The sequence below is a fragment of the Myxocyprinus asiaticus genome, chromosome 49, assembly GCF_019703515.2.
Source record: "Myxocyprinus asiaticus isolate MX2 ecotype Aquarium Trade chromosome 49, UBuf_Myxa_2, whole genome shotgun sequence".
NCBI lineage: Eukaryota > Metazoa > Chordata > Actinopteri > Cypriniformes > Catostomidae > Myxocyprinus > Myxocyprinus asiaticus.
In genome coordinates this window covers 10231222-10249966 of record NC_059392.1, presented here as the reverse complement: position 1 = coordinate 10249966, position 18745 = coordinate 10231222, and the positions used below count along the sequence as shown (strand labels likewise).

The window sequence follows — 18745 nt, the reverse complement described above, 5'->3', positions numbered from 1 at the left end:
ATCGGGATGAAAAGAAATATTACTGGCAAAAGTCGAATAAATATTGTCATAAAAGTACTGTACTGTTTCATACTATGATATATGACCCATGAAACCTTCTCTATGTGTCATGTGCGTATGCTGACACATTCATGGATCCTATTTCAGTTTCACTTTTGCAAACGAATCAGGAAATAAAAGCAGAATACGATCTTACAAGCCCGTCAAGTGTGATAAAAACCCACAATACTCTAAGATATCTGGGCGCATAAATTGAAAGGAATCGCAGGCAAGACACGCATGACATGATTATTTGATTTGATATTGACTATCAGTATCCAGAATTATACATTATAATTAGAGATTACCTTGACTAGTTTTACTTAAGCTTTATATTTTCTCCTTGTGTGCTTTTTAATGCAGGTGAAATGGTCAGTGATGGAAAACAGACTTGACGAGACTGCAAACTCGACCACTCTGACTAATAAACAGCGTGGGAATGAGGTCACAGTCCGACCCGCCACTTTAGATAGTGAGTACATCATCTCCAACAGAGCACAGTTGAACTTTTGTTCAGTTCCTTACAGAAAATGTACTTGGTAACCATAACTGGCCGAACACCATCAGTTTCAGTTGTTATGTTGGCTTACTCCTCCTATAGCTTTCAAGCTACATCCACCAAACTTTGTACAAACCTTTAGACTGTCCTGACCTGTGTGCCATGTCTTTTCTAACTGATCGTAAGTACAGTTTTCACACAGGGGACAATCAAATAAATCTGAAAAAAATCCCCATAGACTTACATTCACATAATGTTTAAATGGGCCAGTGGAATGCTCGTAAATTTAAACTCCTGCTGTCAAAAATTCAAATGTAAACAAACCCCCAAAAAGATCGGTCTGTCTATCTATTTAATGGTTTATCTGACTACCTATTTGACAGTTAGGCTGACTAACTAGCTAGCTGGCTGTTTTTCTTAAAGGTGCACTCAGTAATTATTCTAATCCAATACACTTTTTGTCAGATTCTGCAAATATCTCCTCACAGTCTGCTAGCTGTCCATTCTGTGGGTGGGCTGAAAAAAACATGTAGTATTTGTACACAGCCCTGGCTCTGTAAATGGGACAAAAACAAAGTGGATCGGACCGATCAACACAACACTACACCAGCCAATCAGCAACAGGGTGTGGTTCTTGCGTGTGCACAGGATGGGGGGTGGGGGCAGAGTGAGAGGGAAATTCATAAGAAGAGCAACGGCAAATCTGGCTGATGTAAATTCTAAACTCCAATGAGAACAAATGGCTGAGAAACAGACCAAGAGAAAAAGGTCAGACGAATATAAACTAAAAAAGAAGGATTATTTTAAGTCGAGGGCTAGGAGCCGCGTCAACATAGGCAAGGTTTTCCAGTGGTGGAGAGACCTCTGAGAGGTAAAAGGAATGAATTTGTGTGCATGAATTTGGGGGGCGGAGCTTCCAAAGGAGCACTGAAGGGAGGGGTGTGTTTGTTTTGGCAGTTGAGTTTGAATAGTGCACCTTTGTGAGAGCTGAGTGCACCTTTAATGTAATGTCTGTGTAACCATCAAACATCACACTTTTAAAACTAGCTTAATACTTTCAGACAAGGCTTTGTCAAGTCAACATCAAAGTTTTATCTTGACAAACTTTAGCAGGTTACTACAATACTGGGGAAACTAAGTTACCATAACTTTGTACTACCATCCAGTCATAAAAAATACAAATAAAAAAATAAAAATTGTCATTGAACAAAATCATAGAAAGCTTCTTACACTGTTTGAGTTCCCATTGCATTTTATTAATTTTTTAATTTAATGTACAGAACCAACAATAACTCTAGTAACTATGGTATTTTTAAAACTGTATTTACCATGGTAAGTACTCCTTGATACATGCTGTTTCTATAGTTGTGGTGAAATCATTATTTATAGTAGTATTAGCTAATATTACCCTTTCAAAGTGTAATGTGTCAGTATCAGATGGTAATACTACGGTACTTGGATATACACAGTGGTGCTGGATGATTTACTTATTCATGCCCCATGGTATTTGCATAGCACAACATTTACAAAACCATGTACAAAAACCCATAATAATAACAACACATAATAAAAAATATATATATACTGTATATACACTCACCGGCCACTTTGTTAGGTACACCTGTACATCTACATATTCATGCGATTTTCTAATCAGTCACACATGTGGCAGCAGTGTTATGTATAAAATCAGGCAGATATGGGTCAGGAGCTTCAGTTATTGTTCATATCAACCATCACAATGGGGAAAATTTGTGATCTCAGTGATTTTGAGCATGGCATTATTGTTGGTGCCAGACTGGCTGGTTTGAGTATTTCTGTAACTGCTGATCTCCTTGTATTTTCATGCACAACAGTCTCTAGAGTTTACTCAGAATGGTACGAAAAACATCCAATGAGCAGCAGTTCTGTGGATGGAAAAGCCTTGTTTAATTTTTTTTTGGGGGGGGGGGGGATTTTTCCCCTTTTTCTCCCAATTTGGAATGCCCAATTCCCAATGTGCTTTTAAGTCCTCGTGGTCGCGTAGTGATTCGCCTCAGTCTGAGTGGCAGAGGATGAATCCCAGTTGCCTCCGCGTCTGAGACCATCAATCCACGCATCTTATCACGTGGCTTGTTGAGCACGTTGCCACAGAGACATAGCGCGTGTGCATCACGCCATCCACCGCGGCAACCACGCTCAACTCACCGTGCGCCTCACCGAGAACGAACCACATTACAGCGACCATGAGGAGTTTACCCCATGTGACTCTACCCTCCCTAGCAACCGGGTCAATTTGGTTGCTAAGGAGACCTGGCTGGAGTCACTCAGCACACCCTGGGATTCGAACTAGCGAACTCCAGGGGTGGTAGCCAGCGTCTTTTACCACTGAGCTACCCAGGCCTTGTTGGGGAGAGAGGTCAACAGAGAATGGCCAGACTGGTTTGAGCTGACAGAAAGCCTACAGTAACTCAGATAACCACTCAGAATGGCATCTCAGAATGCACAACACATCGAACCTTGAGGCGGATGGGCTACAGCAGCAAAAGACCACACTGGGTTCCACTTCTGTCAGCCAAGAACAGAAAACTGAGGCGGCAGTGGACATACCATTTGTGTACCTCAGCAGAAATCCAGATTTGTCAGACCAGGCGATGTTTTTCCAATAGTCTACTGTCCAGTTTTGGTGAGCCTGTGCCCACTGCAGCCTCAGTTTCCTGTTCTAAGTTGACAGTAGTGGTACCCTGTAGCCCATCCGCCTCAATGTTCGACATGTTGTAAGTTCAGAAATGCTTTTCTGCATAGCACTATTGTTACGCGTGTTTATTTGGGTTATTGTCACCTTCCTGTCAGCTTGGACCAGACAAGCCATTCTCCTCTGACCTCTGTCATTATCAAGCCATTTTCGCCCACAGATCGCTGGATGTTTTTTGTTTTTGGCACCATTCTGAGTAAACTCTAGAGACTGTTGTGCGTGAAAATCCCAGGAGATCAGCAGTTATAGAAATACTTAAACCAGCCCGTCTGGCACCAACAATCATGCCACACTCAAAATCACTGCGATCAAATTTTTTCCCCATTCTGATGGTTGATGTGAACATTAACTGAAGCTCCTGACCCATATGTCACATGACTGGCTGATTAGATAATCGCATGCATAAGTAGATCTACAGGTGTACCAAATAAAGTTGCCAATGAGTGTATATTAGAGTGGCAGTTTGTCATTTTTATAATTGCGGATTTCAAATGACAAAAAATTCTATAATGTCTTTTAGTTATACCTCTGAGTCTAATGAGTTTGAATTATCTCTTGTAGATCTCTCAATTCATCAGCTGGCAGCCCATGGAGAGATTTCACAAGTGGAGACACATCTAGTCAAAGGTACCTATGGCACTTGCCGTCAAACTTAAGTAACCAAAGTTTAAATGTTGCTTACACAATATATGATATACACTCACTGAGCACTTTAATAGGAACACTATGGCCCTGCATGGTCTTCTGCTGTTGTAAACCATCTGCCTCAAGGTTCAACGTGTTGTGCATTCTGAGATGCTATTCTGCTCATTACAGTTGTACATAGTGGTTATCTGAGTTACCATAGCCTTTCTGTCAACTCAAACCAGTCTGGCCATTCTCCGTTGACCTCTCTCATCAACAAGGTGTTTCCGTCCACAGAACTGCCTCTCACTGGATGTTTTTTGGCACCATTCAGAGTAATCTCTAGAGACTTTTGTTTATGAAAATCCCAGGAGCAGTAACATATATATACTCAAACCAGCCCGTCTGCCACCAACAATCATGCCATGCTCAAAATCACTGAGATCACATTTTTTCCCATTCTGATGCTTTTTGTGAACATTAACTGAAGCTCCTGACCCATATCTGCCTGATTTTATGCATTGCTGCCACATGATTAGATAATCACATTAATGTTTACAGGTGTACCTAATAAAGTGGTTGGTGAATGTATATGTGTATGGTTACTCTCGTAGACAACTCTGTGTTAAACAGTCAAGATGAGCGTGGTTTCACACCACTGATGTGGGCTGCTGCATTTGGAGAAATAATGATGGTGGAGTTTCTTCTACAGAAAGTGAGGAAGACACTGATATTATAGCAGTTTAATGAGCTGAAAAAGTGTTTTGTCATTAATGTTTAGTTATTTTCAATCAGGGAGCCGATCCGAAAACACAAGCTCGGGAACGAGAAAGCGCCCTGTCTTTGGCCAGTGCTGGGGGGTTTGCAGATATTGTCAATGTTCTCTTAAAACATGACGTTGACATTGACTCCTATGACTGGGTATGTATAATTTCATTGTTTTAAATTAAATATTCATAATAAAAAGAACCACTGAAAAAAAAAAAAAAAAACCAACATAAAATGCAGCAGTTTTAAAGATTCACCATCATCCTGGCTTTCTAAAACAGAATGGTGGGACCCCTCTTCTCTATGCAGTTCGGGGTAATCACATGAAATGCGCTGAAGCTCTCTTAAGTACGTTTTTCTTTTTAATTTTATTTGTCATTCATTTATTAAGCGTATTTGTGATGAACTTAAAGTAACTTTATTTTATAGGATATGGGGCAGATATCACGTTTGAAGCAGACTCTGGATATAGCCCTGTAGCTCTTGCTGTTGCACTGGGACACAAAAAAGGCAAGTATCAATCATCACATTGAAAACAAATGAACCATTCTGATTTATGTGTTGAAGATAAGAACATACATCAGTACTCGAGTGTTGAATCTACCAATTCTTTTGTAGTGCAAAACCTTCTTGAGGAACACATTCTGAAACTGTTTCGGGGACCAGTTTCAGTATCAGAGAGCATCTGAAGCACAGGACTGCTCTTTAAAGACCCTGGTTTCAACTCTAATCATAAATCATTTATCAGTGTAATTTAAAATGGGATAAAATGTTTTTCTACTTGTATTGACCTGAAAAGGCATGTGAATATAATCCTAAACCATGACAAGTGGTATATTCAAAACCTCTGTAGTACAAAATGTGATGAGCAAATTTATCATCAGTAGGTGGGAATAAATTCCAGGTCCAGAGGTGAACACAATCTCTCCATCACCAAGCGGGGAAAAAAGTGGTTGGCATTCCCTCCTCTTCTTCCTTTCAATCCTTTTCTCAAAACATTACAAAATCTTTTCCCCCAGGATATCTAAAGTGTAAACAATTATTCTTCCAAAAAAGTCAGCACTGTTTTCAAACACTATTTTAAGTCTCTGCACCAAAGGGGCATCTTGAATGGGAAAACTGTGGGTGAAGAATCAAGGATTTGATAAGCTTGGGATAGATACAAGACTCTGGCCATTGGCCAGGAATGGAGAGGAAAGCTACATTAAGTAGACATTGTACTGGAAATACTCACTGACTTTGATGTTATGTGTTCAGCTGACAGTCATTGCAGAGAATTCCATATTACATAATGGCAGTAGCAATTTGTAAAGATGAATATCGTGTATTTCAGTAGAAGCATAGAAGGATATTTGTAGACAGTTGTTGTCCTCTGGATAGAAATCTAAAATAGGTTTAAAATCCTCTTCTTTGACACCTCCTGTAGAAGAATATTTAGATGAAGTTGTTGATAGCACATGTACGTCACCCAGATGTCTATTTTATGTGTGTGTTTACACCTGGAAGACTTTTTTTTTTTTTACATTGTTTGCATACCTGTAATACATCTATAAGACGTTTCCTCTCGAATGTCAATAAGACATTCAGAAGATGTCTTTGAGACGTTTATGATTTATAATGTTTGTAAATCTGATCTTTTTAAGATGTTTAGCAAAACACTTTGATGTGTGTGTTTACATCTGGAAGACGCTTTTTTTTTTTTTTTTTTAGGTTGTTTGCTCCTCTGCAATACGTCTGTAAGACATTTCCTCTCAGATGTCAAGAAGACACTCAGAAGATGTCTTTGAGACGTTTATGATTAAGAATGTTTGTAAATCTGATCTTTTTAAGATGTTTAGCAGATGTTAATTAGACTGTGATGCTTTCTAGATGAAAAGACCTAATACAGACATCTCCGAGATGTACGTGTGCTATCTGGCATCTTATTAGACGTATTGCAGATGAGCAAACAACATAAAAAAATACGTTTTCCAGATGTAAACACATACATATACACACACACACACACACACACACACACACACACACACACACACATCAAGTAGACGTCTGGGTGAACATCCTGGAAGTTCGTGGTACAGCATGTGTTGAAAAGTTTATGATATCGCTTATAAGAGATGTTGTTTGTGTTGACAAAGACCTTCTAATCGGCAAGATTTCCCTGAAAACCCTCCTTGGAACTGTAGTCTGAGTTCTGATACTTTAACAGTCTGTGGGAACTCCACGATAACCCACTGGGATTCTCCCTAGTAGAGCACATACAAATAATAAATACAGTGGAAAAGGAGAAGTATTATTAAGGTAACAGGAAAGCTCGCATCAGGCTCTACAAAATTACCTGGTCAGAATTCCAGCACGTCTCCTCATTGGAATCGAACATAAACTTTTTGCCGAATTGCTTGACATCTCGGTTCAGCACAGAGCTCACCCTGTATGACAAAAACTACATATAGCAATTTGTGGAACCCACTAAAAAAAATAATACAGCTAATAATGCGCATTACATAACAAATGCATGTAATATGACAATCAGGCACGTGTTTACATGTTGTATAGCCCACGTTTCCCCTACCTGCTTTGCGTCTGGTTACAAATCAATGAAGCTGCCATCTTTTCGTCGACCTTTCAACTGTGGGCAAAATGGAGGCATGTCGGATTCAATGTACGCAATTGTCTTTTATACCGCTAGATGTCCGTGTCGCTCCTCTGCTTGTGCGTGGAACGCAAGGCTAGTTTGTCTGTGTGGACATCAATCGTACAGAAAGAAACACATCAAAATGTACTGAATTTGGCCCATTTTGTCCTCAATCCATAAAGAACAAGGCTGCATTTCAAGAAACGTGTTATCAGCTATTTAGTCTCTCACCCTGTCCATTTCTTATAACCCATCCTTAATTGGAAGCTAATAGTAGAAACAAATGAATAAAGTTGAGACCTGTTCAAACTCGCCCTTGATAGCACAGGTACGTCACCCAGACGTCTATCTGAGGTGTGTTTTCATCTGGAAGATGTACAGTACTGTGCAAAGGTCTTAGGCACATAAGATGTTTCACAAAAGCATTTGTCTTAAAATGGTTATTTATATCTTCAGCTTTAGTGTGTCAATAGGAAATATAAATGTTAGACTCCCAAACATTACTTTTGCAAATAGAAAAGATTAGAAAAGAAGAACAGGGAGCCCTGCAACAGATGTCATGGCCCCCACAAAGCCCCCCACTGAACATCGTGTCAGTCTGGGATTACATAAAGAGACAGAAGCAATTGAGACAGCCTAAATAGATAGAAGAACTGTGGTGAATTCTCCAAGAAGCTTGGAACATCCTATCTGCCAACAACCAAGAAAAACTGTCCAGGTTTACCTAGGATAATTGGTGCTGTTTTAAAGGCAAAGGTGGTCACACCAAATATTGATTGAGCTTTTTTTATGTTTACTGGACTTTGTATGACATTAAGCGATAAATTAAAACTATTTATGTTATTATTTTTGAAGACATCCTCACTATGCAACATTTATGATAAGTGCCTAAAACTTTTGCACGGTACTGTATTTTTTAGGTTGTTTGCTCATCTGCAATACATCTATAAGATGTTTCCTCTCAGATGTTAATAAGACATTCAGCAGATGTATTTGAGACATTTATGATTTATAATGTTTGTAAACCTGATCTTTTTAAGATGTTTAGCAGATGTTAATTGGATTATGATGCTTTACAGATGAAAAGATCTACAACAGACATCTCAAAGACGTACAAAGCTATCTGAGTCATTTATTTATCTTTTGAAGGCTATATCCTCTGTACTTTGGCGGTGGCTTCACACAATTCTTAAGTAGGATTTCTCTATCTTCTGTCTTGTCTGCTCTGTTAAAATTTAAAACTACTGTTTGTGTGTGGCTATTTTTGGAATAAATATCCCTCCTTCCCGTAAAGAGAATCAGGATCAGAGAGAGTGAAAGGGATATGTGCTTCTGACATCAAGATCGCAAATAAGATTGATGTCTCTGGGCCGTTTGATTGGTCTCAAGGTTTATGATCTATGGGTACTTGAGCAGATTGCCCCAAAGAGAGAGCCAACCAGACTTTCAAAACAACACTTTTAACAAAACTGCACTCATTTCCAGCTCTGTTTGTTCTGAAATATAATCCAGTACCGATTACAAATTACACTGCCAACAACTGTACTCAGTAACATAATCCTTTGGATTTTAGAAATGTTTTTGGTAATCTAATCTGATTACTTTTGGATTACTGATTACATGTTTTGTAATCTTTAATTTGACATATATTAAGTGCCAAATTTGCTCTTATTATTGAACATTTGTAATAAACAAGAAAAGTCCTACACACTGTGGATATATTTATTTGCACAGATCTATGAAATAAAAAATAATAATAATTTAATACAAAACAATTACTTCTATAATGAACATGTTTTCAATAACTGAGTTCACAGTTATTTTGATATTCCTTTTCTGGGTCTTAAAGTTAAAAATGTGATATAACCATCCGGAGATGGTAAAAAAAACAAACAAAAAAAAAACAAAGTCTCATTAAAAGCTGAAATTCTTGAAAAAAGAAATGTTGTGCAGAGTACTCTTTTTTTTTTTATTTTTTTTTTTATATTTCTTTTAAAAAATCGATGAAAGTTTTTTGTGAAAATTTGAAAGATTTTGATCACCAATTCAAAGTGTAACACCACCTTGACTTTGAATTGGTGTTCAAAGTTTTTCAAATTTTGTTATGTGAAAAAAACAACAACATAAAACCGAGAGGACTCCTATATTTTTATGAAAAGGCACATTTTATTCAGGTCATATAGAGCATTTTTTTAAATTAATGATTAGTTGCGTACAGTCATGTTTAAGTCCTTTTTTACTATAAATCTCCACTTTCACATTCTAAAAAGTGAAATTGGAGATTTATAGTAAAAAAAGGATTGAAATATTAATTTGTTTCTCACCAACACCTATTATATTGCTTCAGAAGACATGGATTAAACCACTGGAGTTGTATGGATTACTTTTATGCTGCCTTTATGTGCATTTTGGACCTTCAGGTCACCATTCACTTGCATTGTATGGACCTACAGAGCTGAAATATTCTTCTAAAATCTTTGTTGGTGTTCAGCAGAAAAAAGTAAGTCATACACATCTGAGATGGCGTGAGGGTGAGTAAATGATGAGAGAATTTTCATTTTTAGCTGAACTATCCCTTTAATACCTTTTACTTGATGGTTAAACCATTTGACATTTTAACTTTTGTAGAAAACGAAACTTTTTTTTGTTTTGTTTTTTTGTTAAACCAGTATAGACATAATGATTACATTTCTACAAACTTGATGCAATTGGTTTTAAACTAGAATTGAAAAGATTTATAATTTTTATCACCTTGGACAACCTTGTCAATTGGCCTTATTTGAGCAAATGCAATGAGATTTTATTTGGCGTGCAGAGTTTGTCTGGAGTTAATTCGGTTGTAGGTGTTATACAGGTAAATAACCAAATTCTGTGTGTACAGAACACAATAAAGCACATTTAGAATGACAACCGTATTTAGCTGCAGTGTGTATGTGGCCCTTGTGTAATACGCCGAGCATGAAGAAGCCACAAAATCTTTTTGTGTTGCTGTTGATTTTCAGTTATTGCTTTGTGTTGAAAATCATTGCACAAAGGATCATTTATGGATGGGATTCCTTTTTGCATGTTGTCGGCTGATACGATATTCACAGCCAATCAATTATTCCGAATGCCATTTGATGTGCCACTCTGCAATTTGCTTGCTCTGGAGCAATTAGTGATGTGTCTGCACCATTCCCTGTTTTGGGCAAGGCTCCGCACCAGAATTTCCTGCAACAATATTAACAGGACTCGTAATTAAACCATTTAGGAGCAAAGCATTTGCACAATATGCTCAGCTGCTTCAATTATAAAGTGAAAGTGTAGTCGCTTGTGCTTTATTAGCTTACAGATGCAAGCAAAGGATTTCGATTTTTGCCTCTGCTCACACACAAAAGTTGGCAGTCATTATTCAAGGTGAACATACATGCTACTTCCAGCACTAAATTAGAAGAAAGATTGATGGATAAGGAAAAGTAGATTGATGAGAAAAGCAAATATTCATCTTGTGCTGTAATTGCCTAATATTTAGGGTTCATTACAAGTTAAACTCAGTTGTCAGCATTTGTGGCATAATGTTGATTACCACAAAATCTCGTCCCTTCTTTTCTTTAAAAATAAAGAAGCAAAAATCGAGGTTACAGTGAGGCAATTCCAATGGAGGAGAATGGGGCCAATTCATAAACGTTAAAACACTCACTGTTTCTAAAGTACTGCAACAAGACGTAAACAATGTGTGTGTTAACATGATTTTAGTGTGTTAAAATAGCTTTTTCAGTCACTGTAATGGAGGATTTAGTCTATAAAATGATGTCATTGACAGCTTTAAGATGTGGTGATCAACTTGGTAAAAACTACATTAAGTTTCCTGAGCTATGAAAGACATCTATACAACATCTGAGCAATAAAATTGTCCTCTTGGTTGGAACATATAAACGGCTATACAGCAATTTCTTCAAACTAGATTTATCTCTAGCATAATTGCAGGGCTTACAATCACCTATTGGCAAATGACAGACCTCAGCACCCTTGTCCTGTTGTCAGGCCATTGCACTTTGTCATGATACCTTGTGCAGAGAGCAGTCAATCCCTCTGGCTATTGCTTCTACTGTAAAAATAAATAAATAAAAATAAGGGAAGAAAAAAAAGGGAGGAAAAAATAATGACTTGCACCAGTAGGGTTTATGAAGTGTGCCCACTGTGGTTTAATTACTCCACTGGTGCTGGACCTAAAACTCCCAAGGGCTGGTAGCATAAGGAAAAAGTATTAATTTTTTTTTTTACAGACCTTTAACTGCAACTGTTATCGCTGAGACTCAAGCTCTGTTCCAAACCCATGTGAGCTGCCTACCTAGACAGCATTTTAAGAAATCACAGGCATGCTTCTGAAGCAAAGGCTGTTGTAAACAATAGGATATACTAAACATGTATCCTTCATGCCAAGGAAATCCCAGAATGAAATATTTGACGAAATTTTAATACTTATTGGAGTATCACATTCTTAGCTTTGCAGTATGTTCTAACAGCAAAGATTATCCTATCAATTATCGAGTTTCATTGCTCGTAAAGTCTGCACATAAAGACGCTTCACGTTAGGAGCGCTGTTTGTGTTTCGCAGAGCAACCCAGTTTCATGACAAGTCATAATAATTAGTACAAGATGGCGAAATCATAAGAAATCGTACGAGTTGGCTCGTACAAAAACATATGACTTTTACTCCTTTAGAGAAAAATAAACGAACCAATAAACAATGTTATTACAGATTTTTCCTAAGTTTAACCTCTTCAACTCTGGGGCATTTTTGAGCTGCTGTCTGCAATTTTTCACACTCAAATTTAAAAGTTCACCATTTGCACATACTGTGGACTAATTGCCAATTTTCTTTCTAATTTTTTAGCCACTCCCAATTAAAAAAAAAACACTCCAATTATTCATAAACAATATTATATTTTTTTACAATCTTATGATGAATACATTTGTTTTTTGTCCTAATTTTGTTAGCATGTAATTCTGGTTTAGTTCACTCAGTCTCTCTCCAAATAGTCTTATTTTATTCCACTAGATGTCAGAAAGAACTAAAAAAAAAAAGAATTTTTCCTCTATCACCTTCCGTCACAAAATGCCGATCTGAAATATAGGTGGCGCTCTAACGCGTTTTAGCTCTCACAGATGTGCTGGTCCTTAGACATTCAGTCTAACTTTCAGTTCATGCACCACCTCCATTGTTTCGAATATCTCGGCCTCTGAGTGGACTATAAGCTCAATCATGATGTCATTAGAAAGCTGAGATCCTCCCCTTTGTGACTGAAATATTTCTTCATCAGTAGTTGATAACATATATTTCCGATGATTTGTTTAGCATGCTTTTCCTGCTGGACCGCATATTTTGTTCTGGACATCTAAGATATAACATTAGATTATTCACACAAGCAAGCTCACAGACAAGTAAAAATTTATCTATTTATTATTTTTTTTAAATGGCCTAAGGTAATAGCAGATATAAATTGTTTTAGCTATTTGGGGATTACAGCAGCAGTGATCAACGCATAAAAGAGACGTTTGTATTTGATGTCTTACAGAAATCATATTTCACTTTGTGATTCTTTTGAAAATCTTTTGAACTGTGGTATTAGTGCTATAAAATAAACTGTACAGTCATATTCCTGGGAACGAGAGCTTTCATTTGATATATTATTTTTCTATTTAAGTGCTATTTGACAGACTTTTATATTCATATTAATATTTATACCGCATGACTTTTAGGTGGCGCTGATTTGCAACACGAATGTTTTCAGGCCTTATTTTGTAATTTTATGTAACATAAATGCAGAAGTGATGGTTATCTATGAAAAATTTAGATTCTGAGCTTTCAAACAATATCACATATGCCTGACTTATGTATTCGGAGACTTGAACATTTTAAGAATAAACTTTTTTCGCAACACAGCGCACAGCGAAGGGGTTAGACTTTATGATTAGGCAACACTTTTGGACCCGCTGGTACCACAGAAGAAATAAAAAGCCGAGGTTTGAGACAGATGAGGAAAGCACATTACAGGTTATTGACATATGTCAGTCATTTGTACTGCATAAAAACACAGAATGAGTAACAAAATATGTCCACATATGTTCCTTTTCTTAAAATAAAGTGTTGAAGGCCAGCTAAAATTTTAATGCCTGTATTGTATTGATGATATTGATTGGTCTCTACTGGAACAAAAAAAAACTTTCATACAAGCAGAGTCTTACGTTATTTTACGATTTCATCCTCTCGTACAAATTATTATGAGTTTCCATGACACTATGATGTGCAAAGAGTTGCTGTCTGTGTAGAGTGTTGAAAATCGGTCACACATGAGAATCCATTCATTAAGGATGCTGCCTTAGAAGATAGCTGGCTTTGTAGGCACTACGCAGATAGCTCACTAGGGCCAAATTCGGAATTGCATACTACCATATAACTTACTAGATATGGCAGAAACAGTAAAATGTGATTCTGAATCAAGCCTACTTAATTACTAGGTTTTGAAACAGAGCTTCAGTGACCCCTCATGCCTTTAGTTATTTTAGAATTCATGCAAATTAGAAATCTAGCTCAAATGAGGTCATTTGTTGTAATGGTGATTCAATTTGTATGTTGTTAAACTGTTGCACTCTATGGAACAATACATACTGTAAGTGCAAGTAATATATGTGTTCCAGGTCAAATGGAAAATAAACATCTAGAGTGCAAAATAAATTAATACGAGCACCGTTTCTAAGCTATTTTACTAAAAAAGGCCTTCACAGATAATAGATGGATCATTTGTTGAATGGACTGAATGCTTAGATGGACATGTTACTATATAAACAAATTGACCACGGTGTTCTTTTCGAAGGTCCTTTGTGTACTTCTCAGACTGTGTCATTTATTCAATTACTAGTCTCTCCTGAAGCATTTTCTTCCTTTAAGGCTTGAATGAAAACAGCTGCTTTTCACGGCCGCCTAATTTCGCGAGACACAAAGTGTAAATCCTTGCTAGATTCTCTCTGGCTGGATGCCTTCATGTGCACTTCAGTGTAACCCTGCAAACTGCTTTTACTAAGATTGTCGCAGAACAGCACCTTGAAATAAAAGGACTCCATCTCATTAACCCTGGTGCACGCATACCGTGGCAGCTGTGAACACCTGGGTGGCTCGACGTGTTCTTTGTGTGATGTGTTTGTGTGGAGGAACCTTTGAGAGCCTGAGCATTAAACTCTACCTATTCTCAATTAGCAAAGATAATACAATAATTGGACTCATGCAGAGAGTGCACTGCTAAAGGTGCAGTCACTCTGAGCTTTAAGAATGCAAAATTACTTCGGACCACACAACGAATATAGGCAACAGAATATCATATCATGCTCTAGGGCTTCTGTATTTAAAAAAATAATTAATCATAAAGTATAATAAATTCAAAATGTTGGATGTTTGTGTTCTTTGAATTTAGGGAAGAGGTCAAACTGTGGCGATTACTAGGCGCATTGCGAAAAGATTCCAGCGACAAGCAATTTGTCCACACTGAATGTGAACGAACACGACGTTGCATAATCACAGCCAATCGGAACATGCAGTGGCAAGAAAAAGTATGAGAACCCTCTGCATTTGTTTAAATTTATCATCAAATCTGGTTTAATCTTCATCTTAGTTACAATAATGAACAAACAATCTGTTTTAACTAATCACACACATTATTGTATTGTTCCTGTACATGCTGAATAAATCATTCAAACATTCACAGTGTAGGTTGGAAAAAGTATGTGAACCCCTAGGCTAATGACGTCAACAAAAGCTAATTAGAGTCAGGAGTTGGCAAACCTGGCACCCAATTAATGAAACGAGATTGGAGGTATGGGTTAGAGCTACTTCTGCATCTGCTGACGTGAACCATGCCTTGCAAAAAATTGTTGCTTTGCATAAAGCTGGAAAACAGTAGTGTAGTCTAGGGCATACGCAGGTATACGCCATATGCCCACCTATCTTTCTTAGTATTTTGCTAATGCCCACTTGAAATAAGTGATGATACGTATGGCTGCCAGAACAACGAGTAATCTTTTGACCCGGAACTTTTTCAATCTACTAACGCGATGCAGCAGCACCGTTGAGTGAATAATGTATATATACATTATTTATATATATATATATATATATATATATATATATATATATATATATATATATATATAGTACTGTGCAAAGGTCTTAGGCACATAAGATGTTTCAAAAAAGCATTTGTCTTAAGATGGTTATTTATATCTTCAGCTTTAGTGTGTCAATAGGAAATATAAATGTTAGACTCACAAATATTACTTTTGCAAACAGAAAAGATTAGAACAAATGAACAGGGAGCCCTGCAACAGATGTCATGGCCCCCACAAAGCCCCCCACCAAACATCGTGTCAGTCTGGGATTACATAAAGAGACAGAAGCAATTGAGACAGCCTAAATAGATAGAAGAACTGTGGTGAATTCTCCAAGAAGCTTGGAACATCCTATCTGTCAACAACCAAGAAAAACTGTCCAGGTTTACCTAGGAGAATTGGTGCTGTTTTAAAGGCAAAGGTGGTCACACAAAATATTGATTTAGCTTTTGTTACTGGACTTTGTATGACATTAAGTGATAAATAAACTATTTTTGTCATTATTTTTGAAGATCCTCACTATGCAACATTTTTCACAAGTGCCTAAAACATTTGCACAGTACTGTATATATATATAAATTGTCTATAAATGGAGATGATTTAGTACTGTAGTACTACTCTCCCTAGAATTAGCCGTCCAGCCAAGATGACTCAAAAAGCATACTGCAGATTGCTCAATGAGGTAAAAAAATAAATAAATAAAAATAATAATAAATAAATAAATAAAAAAGAACCCTAGAGTGACAGCTAAAGATTTTAAGGAATCATTGGAACTGGTTAACATCTTTGTTCATGAGTCTACTGTCTAGAAAACATTAAACAGGCATGGTGTCCATGACAGGACACCACGAAGGAAGCCACTGCTTTACAACAAAAACATTGCTGTGCAAAGACCACCTTGACACTCCACAATGCTACTGGGCAAATGTTTTGTGGACTGATGAAACTAAGGTTGAATTGTTTGGGAAGAACATGCAGCACTACGTATGGCGGAAAATGGGCACAGCATACCAACATGAAAACATCATCCCTATAGTGAAGTACAGTGGAGGAAGCATTACGATTTGGGGCTGCTTTGAATTCCCAAGTTTATCAAGATATCCTACAAGGTAATGTCAGGATCAAAGACATGAAAGATTATAATTGTTTGTGTGTTGTTATTTTAAGCATATTGTGTTTGTCTATACTTCTGAATTTGATGAAGATGAGATAACATTTTATGTTGAATTAATGCAGAAAACCAGCTAATTCCAAAGGGTTCACATACTTTTTTTGCCACTGTATATGGGTAATTCTCTCAAAATAGTTATTTCATTTAGATCACACTCAATTAAGGATTTCATTGCTTTCTCTTATTTTGAAACATGAAAAGAAAAGTCTGAAGACATTGTAAACTGTGTAATATACTTACCGGTATATAAATTATATAATAATTTGTACAAATTGATTCATACTTTATTGTCAACATTTAGTAGAGGCTCCAAAAAAAAAAAAAAAAAAAAAAAAAATATCATTACTCACCAAATTTGTTTAAAAATAAACAATCTCATTACTGAAACACGGCAACCAAATTTGCACTTTGTTTTTTATAATGTTTTTTATATTAATCCAAAATGTTTTTCATAACTATATGTTTAATTGTTGACCTAAGGATAAATGTTTAGATTTGGCATTTAATCATTATTAAAATATTCTTATGTCTAAATTCTTAAGCTATTGAAACATGTTTCAGTAATCATAAGAAAGTTGCGGTAATGAAAATGATTTATAATTTATAGTTAAAAATCAACTCAAAAAATGTAGACTATCTCTTCTACCCCCTTTCTCTCACACTTATCCGGCACGACGTCGCAGAAAGAGAAACCAAGCCATTGACTTGTTGATTTGATGCTTGTAGTGGCTGTTTAGGACAAAAACTCTGATTATTATGAGAGAGATACCTTTATCGCATGTTGCATTATCACTGGTAGTCTGGTTAGGAAAAGGTGTTCGAGCCTCTTTTGGTCAAATGTCTTATGGCCATATGCATTCATTTTCTGGAAGAAAAAAAAAGATGCGATGAAAGTAAATGGTAACTGAGGCTAACTTTCTGCCTAACAACTTCTTTTTAGTTCCACAGAAGAAAGAAAGTAATGAGTTTGGAACATCATGAAGGTGAGTAAATACTAGAATTTAGCATACAATAGTTTATCTACAACATCTATAAAAAGGTAAAAAGGTAACACCTAATTAATAAAGGGCTAAATTATTCTGTAAGTGTGACTGAGTTGGCACTCTAACAGATTCCTTTCATCAGGCTATTATTAATAAAAGGTCAGTAATCTCTTGGAATTTCTGGAGGCAAACAAAACCAGTTATATTTTCCTACAATCAGAGAGTATTAGAAGAGAACCGATTTTAGACAGAAGGAAAACAAGCTTTGTCCACAATTCACAAAGGTCTGGGCTTTAAAACCCTTGATTTTATTTAGGATTTGTCCTTATGAAAGTTTACCATAGGTTTTTTAAAACAGTTTTAACAGTGGTATTTGTTACAAGACTATGGTAACCACTGGTAAAACAAAGCATGGATCTTGCATGGCTAGATGTACACTGAAAACAATGACTGGTAAGATTTACTAAATTTTTATTTAGCAAGTTTTTGCAGTCCTTCTAAGTAAAATTAAATGGTATAAAATTAAGTAAAATCTACTTAACTTCATGACTTAATACTGATTAAAGTGAGTGAGGAAATTTTACTTAAAAATTTTAGTTAATACAGAAACATTTACTTACAGATCTGATGTATGCATGTGGTACTTTATTATACTTTGTAAAATTTAAATGAATATTTTATTAGAACAGTACTTTCAGTACTTAATCTTTCTGCTACATCTTTTTTATTTTATTTTTCATTGTAGGCCTACCATGATTTCTATAAAATAACTTTGGCACTTTTGTAATAAAAAAACAGGACCCTAAACACATTTAAAAACTATAAATACAAAATATGATCATTTAGAAACTACCATAGTTGTAACAAATAAATTATATTTTAAGTTGATATATTAAAGTTGTAAATCCATTACATTCCATTATGTTATTTTTCCCATCATATTGATAAAGTTTATAACATTAACTAACTCATTTCAAACCAGATTCAATGTTATGGAAAAGAATATTCACAAAATTAAAAATTTCTAAAAATAAAGAAGCTAAAATTTGAGTCCAGAAATGCTTTGTGTAACTGTAAAGGCAAAAATAAATCCTAAATAAATGCCTGTTTTAAAATGTATTTTTCATTCTAATTTGGAATGCCCCAATTC

The 18745-nt window shown here is 36.2% G+C and overlaps 2 protein-coding genes across 3 annotated transcripts; one reads left to right on the top strand and one right to left on the bottom strand.

The window, feature by feature from the left end:
* Positions 1-146: 146 nt before the first annotated feature.
* LOC127438218 (DNA-binding protein RFXANK-like) lies at positions 147-5434 on the top strand. Of its 2 annotated transcripts, XM_051693625.1 has the most exons (8): positions 149-268; positions 403-511; positions 3834-3899; positions 4511-4611; positions 4692-4817; positions 4946-5012; positions 5094-5174; positions 5283-5434. In XM_051693625.1, exons 2-8 carry the CDS (start codon positions 418-420, stop codon positions 5351-5353), a joined length of 606 nt encoding a protein of 201 aa, XP_051549585.1. In that variant the 5' UTR covers positions 149-268; positions 403-417; the 3' UTR covers positions 5354-5434. The 2 variants fall into 2 exon arrangements, with proteins under 2 accessions (XP_051549586.1, XP_051549585.1); XM_051693626.1 differs by lacking the exon at positions 4511-4611 and having other exon boundaries at positions 147-268; positions 4678-4817.
* Positions 5435-5576: 142 nt separating this feature from the next.
* nr2c2ap (nuclear receptor 2C2-associated protein) lies at positions 5577-9199 on the bottom strand. Its single transcript, XM_051693627.1, has 5 exons — positions 7237-9199; positions 7003-7093; positions 6805-6910; positions 6017-6084; positions 5577-5785 (listed from the first exon to the last, which is right to left on the bottom strand). The coding sequence occupies exons 1-5, from the start codon at positions 7272-7274 to the stop codon at positions 5663-5665; spliced, it is 426 nt and encodes a 141-aa protein (XP_051549587.1). The 5' UTR covers positions 7275-9199; the 3' UTR covers positions 5577-5662.
* Positions 9200-18745: the final 9546 nt, after the last annotated feature.